Source organism: Triticum aestivum, chromosome 1A (assembly GCF_018294505.1).
Source record: "Triticum aestivum cultivar Chinese Spring chromosome 1A, IWGSC CS RefSeq v2.1, whole genome shotgun sequence".
In the NCBI taxonomy this organism is placed as follows: domain Eukaryota; kingdom Viridiplantae; phylum Streptophyta; class Magnoliopsida; order Poales; family Poaceae; genus Triticum; species Triticum aestivum.
The window spans coordinates 101,551,543-101,562,160 of record NC_057794.1 but is presented as its reverse complement, the minus strand read 5'-3'; the positions used below and the strand labels follow the sequence as shown (position 1 = coordinate 101,562,160).

Genomic DNA, 10,618 nt, shown 5'->3' with positions numbered 1-10,618 from the left:
CCCGAACTTGTCAACCCTCGGACTCTCCTGTCCGAGGCCTTGCCGGCGTTCCAGTGCCTTGCTTCGCTCGCCGCAGCGTCGATGTCTTCGCCTCCGTGCTTCATATAAATCGATTGCGCGTAAGAAATTTTGAGGTGCCTGGTGTTTAGCAAAACCGAAATGTTTTCACTTGTTGTGTGAAATCATTCCAAGGAAAAGACTAATGCTATTTTGTTGTGTTCTTGCAGCCAAGTTTTTTTTAGGGAGCACAGTCGAGTTGAATCATTACACGGCTAATGCCAAGCCCAAATCTCAGTCAGCTGCGGGGGGTAACTAAACCGGACACTTGTTTGCCTCTCCCTGTTCCATGCAAACTGACCCACACATCTCCACTCTATACGTCTCTCTTGAAAAGTTCTCCCCTATATAAAACCCACATGCGCTTCGCTTCCGATTTTCACACTGGTAAGGATTTCGGAGCAGATCTTCCAAGAGTACAGATGATCAAGGCGCCCACCTCCTCGCCCTTGGCCGCGGCCGCCGCCGTGCTCGTCGTCGTGTCGGCGTGGGGCGCGGACGCGACGATCGAGACCACGTGCAGGGACGCAGGGGCGGGCGACCGGCGCGTGGACGTCGCGTTCTGCGTGCGCCAGTTCTTGGCGTACGAGGGCGCGGCGGAGGCGGATACGTGGGGCCTGGCAAAGACGGCCGTGCTCATCGGCATCAACCTCGCCGACGACGCCATCTTCGACCTCACCCACGGGAAGATCCTCCCAGAGCCCAAGGACAAGAAGGCCGAGGCGGCCATGGACGCGTGCGTGAAGGCGTACGACAAGGTGGGCCTGGCCTTCGCGGAGGCTTCCGACGAGCTCAGGGCGCGCCGGTACCCGGCGGCCAAGGAGGAGATGGCGAGCGTCGCGCCGCTCCTGCAGCGGTGCGACGGCGGGCTCGTCAAGGTCGGGCTCCCGTCGCCGCTGCCCAGGTACAGCGCCGACTGCCTGCAGACGACCATCATTGGCATCGCCATAACCAACCTCGTCAAGTGATGCACGCATGCGTCGAACACATGTGGTTCTTCTTCGCGTGTGATAAAGCTCCAATAGTGTATAGTGTCCTAGTCTGTCTTTTTTATAGAAATCTAATAAAAAGGGGCAATTCGTATGCTTGGTTAAATTTAGAGCCTTAGACTGTCAATTTTCTACTCTTCAAATGGTTATATAATGTCCACCCGCAAAAAAAATGGTTATATATTGTTCTAAAAAATTGGTTATATATCCGTATTAAACCTTTTTTAGAAATTATCTTAAACTGCACTTTTTTATAATCAATACCTTGATATATTTATAGTACCAAATTTACAACATGCATGAGCTGATTGCGGCGATTACAAAAGAAAGTCTAAAAGAAAAAAGCATATCTTTGAGATCTTCAGGCTCTTTCTTCTTTCATGACACAATCTTGTATTTTTTTAAGGCAGCCATAGAAAAATAACAAAGATATTAAACCGTGGAGCTGTAAATACTTATAAGGGTTCTCCCATAGCTTTAATTTGAGCCAACGTCGGCAAGAGTACCAACACTGGTATTTCAGGAAAAAAAAACACAACCAGATCGATGTCGTTGTGAGCCGAGAGTACGAATCACCATTGTCAAGGACGTAGCAGTCGGGACAGATATTGCAAGGACAATCCTCCTCGTGGTGACCATGAGAAAAAAAATATCCAAAATCGATCTGGTGAAGAAAGATCTGAAGGATCATACGTAGACAAATTTAATCTTCCAACACCACCATTAACTTGCGGAAGGAGATCTCGTCATGAAACGAAGGGACGAAGATTACTTATTATAGATGATGCCATCTTCAAAGAAGATGAAGACGACTACCATCATCCTAAACCAATCTAATGAAAACGCTACTATTATTAAGAAATTCACTCATAAATCGGGTTCCCTCCCACTCCAGCATCAGCGAGGCCCGCCGAAGAAAGGGGAACTGATCTTCTTCCCTGATGAAGGTTGCCGTGTTCATCATGCAAGCCACCCTTGCCCATGCAGTGTCAAAGGACACTTTGGCGGAGGCCAGACATGCACGCAGCATAGCTTTCTCCTAGATAACGGCAAGCAGGGCATCCAAGTCTCTGCATGCTGAGGCACACATCTCCCAACAACTGCGCCCGGCTACATCTCTTCGTCCTCTCACACTTTATTTCCTACATGCCTTCGTCCTCCCTTGACATCACACGAACATCCATCAACCGACCACACCGAATCCATGACCCTAGACTCCTCCACCAAGTCCTTGAACATACCAATGACCTCACCATGTGTCATCTTCCTCCCAGGCAACCACACGCAACAGCAATGCCCCCTTCTTCTACCCCTAGCGAGCAGTTGCAGCCACTGTCACCCTCTCTCCAAATAGCAGCTGCTGCAACACACAACAGTTCAGCCAACCTCCACGCTCATCGCACCAACGACAAGCAGCAGCTTCAACCCCTGCTCGACATCACATCCATACCTCTTCCTCCCACGCAGCAACAACAATAGTAATATTCAGCAGCCACAGCAGCAGCATTAGCTATAACACCAGTAGCCTTCACGGGAGGGACACCACCACCTAGCCGCTCGCAATAGCTTCCGAGCAGCTAGCACAAGTCACAACACCTCGCACCTGTGCCGCCTAAGCTGCTCCAGTCGTTGCCCCCTCCCAGCCGCTGGCGCAGCTCCCCGCTAGCCGCCGCCGTGAGATGAGCCCCGCCGTTGATACCTCTCCAACGTATCTATAATTTTTGATTGCTCCATGCTATATTATCTACTGTTTTCGGCAATATTGGGCTTTATTATCCACTTTTATATTACTTTTGGGACTAACCTATTAACCGGAGGCCCAGCCCAGATTTGCTGTTTTATGCCTATTTCAGTGTTTCGAAGAAAAGGAATATCAAACGGAGTCGAAACGGAACGAAATCAACTAGAGAAGTTATTTTTGGAAGGAAACACACCTGATGGACTTGGACCCCATGTTAGAAGATACTAGAGCTGCCCACGAAGGTGGGGGGGCGCGCCCACCCCCCTAGGGCGCGCCCCCTGCCTCGTGGGGCCCCCGTGGCTCCCCTAACGTGCTTCTTCTGCCTATATAACCCCATATACCCTAAAACATCCAAAACGCAATATAGATCGGGAGTTCCGCCGCCAGAAGCCTCTGTAGCCATCAAAAACCAATCTAGACCCATTCCGGCACCCTGCCGGAGGGGGCAATCCTTCTCCGGTGGCCATCTTCATCATCCCGGTGCTCTCCATGACGAGGAGGGAGTAGTTCTCCCTCGGGGCTGAGGGTATGTACCAGCAGCTGTGTGTTTGATCTCTCTCTCTCTCTCTCTCTCTCTCTCTCTCTCTCTCTCTCTCGTGTTCTTGATTTTGGCACGATCTTGATGTATCGCGAGCTTTGCTATTATAGTTGGATCTTATGTTTCTCCTCCCCCTCTTCTCTCTTGTAATGAATTGAATTTTTCCCTTGAAGTGATCTTATCGGATTGAGTCTTTAAAGACTTGAGAACACTGATGTATGTCTTGCCGTGGATATCTGTGGTGACAATGGGATACCACGTGCCACTTGATGTATGTTTTGATGACCAACTTGCGGGTTTCGTGACATTGGGAACCTATGCATAGGGGTTGGCACATGTTTTCGTCGTGATTCTCCGGTAGAACTTTGGGGCACTCTTTGAGGTCCTCTGTGTTGGTTGAATAGATGAATCTGAGATTGTGTGATGCATATCGTATAATCATGCCCACGGATACTTGAGGTGACATTGGAGTATCTAGGTGACATTAGGGTTTTGGTTGATTTGTGTCTTAAGGTGTTATTCTAGTACGAACTCTAGGGCTGTTTGTGACACTTATAAGAATAGCCCAACGGATTGATTGGAAAGAATAACTTTGAGGTGGTTTCGTACCCTACCATAATCTCTTCGTTCGTTCTCCGCTATTAGTGACTTTGGAGTGACTCTTTGTTGCATGTTGAGGGATAGTTATGTGATCCATTTATGTTAGTATTGTTGAGGGAACTTGCACTAGCGAAAGTATGAACCCTAGGCCTTGTTTCAACGCATTGCAATACCGTTTACGCTCACTTTTATCATTAATTACCTTGCTGTTTTTATATTTTCAGATTACAAAAAATATTATCTACTATCCATATTGCACTTGTATCACCATCTCTTCGCCAAACTAGTGCACCTATACAATTTACCATTGTATTGGGTGTGTTGGGGACACAAGAGACTCTTTGTTATTTGGTTGCAGGGTTGCTTGAGAGAGACCATCTTCATCCTACGCCTCCTATGGATTGATAAACCTTAGGTCATCCACTTGAGGGAAATTTGCTACTGTCCTACAAACCTGTGCACTTGGAGGCCCAACAACGTCTACAAGAAGAAGGTTGTGTAGTAGACATGAAGCTCTTTTCTGGCGCCGTTGCTGGGGACGTCAGTGCTTGAAGGTATATCTTTAGATCTTGCAATTGAGTCTTTTAGTTTCTTGTTTTATCACTAGTTTAGTTTATAAAAGAAAACTATATAAAAAATGGAATTGAGTTTGTTTCATACGCTTCACCTTTTTAATATCTTTCGTGAGTATGATGGAAAGGATAATTGTGCTCAAGTGCTAGAAGAAGAAATCTATAGAATGTTTGGCACTAAATATTTGAATGATGAGCATGACTGCATTGTTGTTAGTATGAATTCCTTGAATATCCATGATGCTAATGATATGCAAAGCCACAAGCTTGGGGAAGCTATGTTTGATGAAGATGATATTTGTTGCCCCCCAAGCTTTGATGAGCAAATTTACTATGATGAAAGCATGCCTCCTATCTATGATGATTATTGATGGCTTGTATGCTATAAAGAATAATGATATCCATGAAACTTGTCATCATGATTTTAGTTTTCAATTGGATTATGCCTCACATGATAATTATTTTGTTGAGTTTGCTCCCACTACTATTCATGAGAAGAATTTTGCACATGTGGAGAGTAATAAAAATTCTATGCTTGTAGATCATGAAAAGAATGATTTAGGTGCTGGTTATATTGTTGAATTCATTCATGATGCTACTGAAAATTATTATGAGGGAGGAATATATGCTTGTAGGAATTGCAATAATATCAAGTTTCCTCTCTATGTGCTTAAAGTTTTGAAGTTATGCTTGTTTTGCCTTCCTATGCTAATTGATTATTGTTCCCACAAGTTGTTTGCTCACAAAATACCTATGCATAGGAAGTATGTTAGACTTAAATGTGCTAGTTATATTCTTCATTATGCTCTCTTTATGTTTCTATTCTTATCCTTTATGTGAGCATCATTGAAATCATCATGCCTAGCTAGGGGCGTTAAACGATAGCGCTTGTTGGGAGGCAACCCAACTTTATTTTTGTTCCTTTATTTTTGTTCCTGTTTAGTAATAAATAATTCATCTAGCCTATGTTTAGATGTGGTTTTATGTGTTTAATTAGTGTTTGTGCCAAGTAGAACCTTTGGGAAGACTTGGGAAAAGTCTTGTTGATCATGCTGTCAAAAACAGAAACTTTAGTGCTCACAAGAATTGCTGCCAATTTTATTTGGAGAGTGCTATTTAGTTAATTATTTTTGAAAATGATTAATAGATAAATTACTCAGGTCCAGAAATTTATTTGAGAATTTTATGAGTTTCATAAGTATACGTTTGATCCAGATTACTACAGACTGTTCTGTTTTTGACAGATTCTGTTTTCGACGTGTTGTTTGCTTATTTTGATGAATCTATGGCTAGTAAAATAGTTTATAAACCATAGAGAAGTTGGAATACAGTTGGTTTAACACCAATATAAATAAAGAATGAGTTCATTACAGTACCTTGAAGTGGTCTTTTGTTTTCTTTCGCTAACGGAGCTCACGAGTTTTCTACTTTAAGTTTTGTGTTGTGAAGTTTTCAAGTTTTGGGTAAGGATTCGATGGACTATGGAATAAGAAGTGGAAAGAGCCTAAGCTTGGGGATGCCCGAGGTACCCCAAGGTAATATTCAAGGATAGCCAAGATCCTAATCTTGGGGATGCCCCGGAAGGCATCCCCTCTTTCGTCTTCGTTCATCGGTAACTTTACTTGGAGCTATAATTTTATTCGTCACATGATATGTGTTTTGCTTGGAGCGTCAATTTATTTTGTTAGGATTTGCTTGCTGTTATGTAGAACAATGTTTTGCATCTTTTATTTCAATAAAAGTGGCATTGATAGCCTCTACTATGCCTATGTTACAAGTATACATGTTGCTGTTCGAAAACAGAAAGTTTACCGCTGTTGCAATAATTCCCTAGAAAATTCAGAATGTGATAAAATGCTGAAACCTTTTGCATATTAATATCTGATAAATTTACTACAGTGGGAATTTTATTTCATAATTTTTGGAGCTAGGGAAGTATTGATGTGCAGCATTCTTTACAGACTATCCTGTTTAGGAAGATTGTTGTTATGTTTGCATTGTTTGCATATGTTTGCTTCTTTAATGATTCTATTTGAGGATAGGAATATTAAATATGCAGAGGCATTTAGTATGCAATGTTGAATAATAATTTTAGTGATTTGCTACAGTAGAGTATGATAAGGTTTTGGCAATGGTTTATATTAACTTATCTCACGAGTCCTTGTTGAGTTTTGTGTGGATGAAGCTTTTAAGATTTAGGGAGACCTTGATATGAGAGGAATTAAGGAGACACAAAAGCTCAAGCTTGGGGATGCCCAAGGCACCCAAGATAATATTTCAAGAAGTCTCAAGAATCTAAGCTTGGGGATGCCCCGGTTGGCATCCCACCTTTCTTCTTCAACAATTATCGGTTAGTTTTGGTTGATCCTAAGTTCTTGCTTCTTCACATGATGTTTGCCATTCTTAGAATGTCATTTTATTTTGATTTGCTTTCTGTTTGAATAGAATACCAAGATCTGAAATTATTAAACGTTAGAGAGTCTTCACATAGTTGCATAATTATTCGACTACTCATTGATCTTCACTTATATCTTTCGGAGTAGTGTGTCATTTGCTCTAGTGCTTCACTTATATCTTTTAGAGCATGGTGGTAGTTTTATTTTGAAGAAATAGATGAACTCTCATGCTTCACTTAGATTATTTTGAGAGTCTTAAATAGCATGGTAATTTTCTTAAAATCCTAATATGCTAGGTATTCAAGAATAATAAAATTCTCTTATGAGTGTGTTGAATACTATGAGAAGTTTGATACTTGATAATTGTTTTGAGATATGGAGATGGTGATATTAGAGTCATGCTAGTTGAGTAGTTGTGAATTTGAGAGATACTTGTGTTGAAGTTTGTGATTCCCGTAGCATGCACGTATGGTGAACCGTTATGTGATGAAGTCGGAGCATGATTTATTTATTGATTGCCTTCCTTATGAGTGGCGGTCGGGGACGAGCAATGGTCTTTTCCTACCAATTTATCCCCCTAGGAGCATGCGTGTAGTACTTTGTTTTGATAACTAATAGAGTTTTGCAATAAGTATGTGAGTTCTTTATGACTAATGTTGAGTCCATGGATTATACGCACTCTCACTCTTCCACCATTGCTAGCCTCTCTAGTACCGCGCAACTTTCGCCGGTACCATAAACCCACCATATACCTTCCTCAAAACAGCCACCATACCTACCTATTATGGCATTTCCATAGCCATTCCGAAATATATTGCCATGCAACTTTCCACCGTTCCGTTTATGACACACTCCATCATTGTCATATTGCTTAGCATGATCATGTAGTTGACATCGTATTTGTGGCAAAGCCACCATTCATAATTCTTTCATACATGTCACTCATGCATCATTGCACATCCTGGTACACTGCCGGAGGCATCCATATAGAGTCATACTTTGTTCTAGTATCGAGTTGTAATCATTGAATTGTAAATAAATAGAAGTGTGATGATCACCATTCAATAGAGCATTGTCCCAAAAAAGGCCAAAAAAATGGGAAAGGCCAAAAAAAGGGAAAGGCCAAATAAAAAAGGAAAGGCCAAATAAAAAAAGAAAATAAATAAAAAGGGGCAATGCTACTATCCCTTTTTCCACACTTGTGCTTCAAAGTAGCACCATGATATAGCGAGTCTCATATATTGTGCTTCAAAGTAGCACCACGTTCTTCACATAGAGAGTCTCATATGTTGTCACTTTCATATACTAGTGGGAATTTTATATTATAGAACTTGGCTTGTATATTTCAATGATGGGCTTCCTCAAAATGCCCTAGGTCTTCGTGAGCAAGCAAGTTGGATGCACACCCACTAGTTTCTTTTGTTGAGTTTTCATACATTTATAGCTCTAGTGCATCCGTTGCATGGCAATCCCTCCTCACTCACATTGATATCTATTGATGGGCATCTCCATAGCCCGTTGATATGCCTAGTTGATGTGAGACTATCTTCTCCCTTTTTGTCTTCTCCACAACCACCATTCTATTCCACCTATAGTGCTATGTCCATGGCTCACGCTCATATATTGCGTGAAGATTGAAAAAGTTTGAGAACATTAAAAGTATGAAACAATTGCTTGGCTTATCATCGGGGTTGTGCATGATTTAAATATTTTGTGTGGGGAAGATGGAGCATAGCCAGACTATATGATTTTGTAGGGATAGCTTTCCTTAGCCATGTTATTTTGAGAAGACATGATTGCTTAGTTGGTATGCTTGAAGTATTATTATTTTTATGTCAATATGAACTTTTGTCTAGAATCTTATGGATCTGAATATTCATGCCACAATTAAGAAGAATTACATTGAAATTATGCCAACTAGCATTCCACATTAAAAATTATCTTATTTATCACTTACCTACTCGAGGACGAGCAGGAATTAAGCTTGGGGATGCTTGATACGTCTCCAACGTATCTATAATTTTTGATTGCTCCATGCTATATTATCTACTGTTTTGGGCAATATTGGGCTTTATTATCCATTTTTATATTATTTTTGGGACTAACCTATTAACCAGAGGCCCAGCCCAGATTTGCTGTTTTATGCCTATTTCAGTGTTTCGAAGAAAAGGAATATCAGACGGAGTCGAAACGGAACGAAATCAACTGGAGAAGTTATTTTTGGAAGGAAACACACCTGATGGACTTGGACCCCATGTCAGAAGATACGGGAGCTTCCCACGAGGGTGGGGGGCACGCCCACCCCCCTAGGGCACGTCCCCTGCCTCGTGGGGCCCCCGTGGCTCCCCTAACGTGCTTCTTCTACCTATATAATTCCATATACCCTAAAACATCCAAAATGCAACATAGATCGAGAGTTCCGCCGCCAGAAGCCTCCGTAGCCATAAAAAACCAATCTAGACCCGTTCCGGCACCCTGCCGGAGGGGGCAATCCTTCTCCGGTGGCCATCTTCATCATCCCGGTGCTCTCCATGACGAGGAGGGAGTAGTTCTCCCTCGGGGCTGAGGGTATGTACCAATAGCTATGTGTTTGATCTCTCTCTCTCTCTCGTGTTCTTGATTTGGCACGATCTTGATGTATCGCGAGCTTTGCTATTATAGTTAGATCTTATGTTTCTACTCCCCCTCTTCTCTCTTGTAACGAATTGAGTTTTTCCCTTGAAGTAATCTTATCGGATTGAGTCTTTAAAGACTTGAGAACACTTGATGTATGTCTTGCCGTGGATATCTGTGGTGACAATGGGATACCACGTGCCACTTGATGTATGTTTTGGTGACCAACTTGCAGGTTTCGTGACATTGAGAACCTACGCATAGGGGTTGACACACGTTTTCGTCGTGATTCTCTGGTAAAACTTTGGGGCACTCTTTGAGGTCCTTTGTGTTGGTTGAATAGAAGAATCTGAGATTGTGTGATGCATATCGTATAATCATGCCCACGGATACTTGAGGTGACATTGGAGTATCTAGGTGACATTAGGGTTTTGGTTGATTTGTGTCTTAAGGTGTTATTCTAGTACGAACTCTAGGGCTATTTGTGACACTTATAGGAATAGCCCAACGGATTGATTGGAAAGAATAACTTTGAGGTGGTTTCATACCCTACCATAATCTCTTCGTTCGTTCTCCGCTATTAGTGACTTTGGAGTGACTCTTTTTTGTTGGGTTTCGCAGTAATTTCAAAAAAATTCCTACGCTCACGCAAGATCATGGTGATGCATAGCAACGAGAGGGGAGAGTATGATCTACGTACCCTTGTAGATCGACAATGGAAGCGTTTGGTTGATGTAGTCGTACGTCTCGACGGCCCGACTGATCAAGCACCGAAACTACGGCACCTCCGAGTTCTAGCACACGTTCAGCTCGATAACGATCCCCGGACTCTGATCCAGCAAAGTGTCGGGGAAGAGTTCCGTCAGCACGACGGCGTGGTGACGATCTTGATGTACTACCGTCGCAGGGCTTCGCCTAAGCACCGCTACAATATTATCGAGGACTATGGTGGAAGGGGGCACCGCACACGGCTAAGAATATGATCACGTGGATCAACTTGTGTCTCTAGGGGTGCCCCTGCCTCCGTATATAAAGGTTCAAGGGAGGGGGGCCGGCCGGCCAAGGTGTGGCGCGCCAGGAGGAGTCCTACTCCTTCTGGGAGTAGGACTCCC

The 10,618-nt window shown here is 42.9% G+C and overlaps 1 protein-coding gene across 1 annotated transcript; it reads left to right on the top strand.

Annotated features, from left to right (window-relative positions):
- The first annotated feature begins 401 nt into the window (after positions 1-401).
- Positions 402-1,140, top strand: LOC123103333 (pectinesterase inhibitor 8-like). The gene has a single exon (XM_044524922.1). It carries the CDS (start codon positions 417-419, stop codon positions 1,023-1,025), a length of 609 nt encoding a protein of 202 aa, XP_044380857.1. The 5' UTR covers positions 402-416; the 3' UTR covers positions 1,026-1,140.
- Positions 1,141-10,618: the final 9,478 nt, after the last annotated feature.

Excerpts from the sequence above, each read along its gene's own strand:
- LOC123103333 (XM_044524922.1), top strand. The coding sequence starts at position 417 with ATGCGCTTCGCTTCCGATTTTCACACTGGTAAGGATTTCGGAGCAGAT.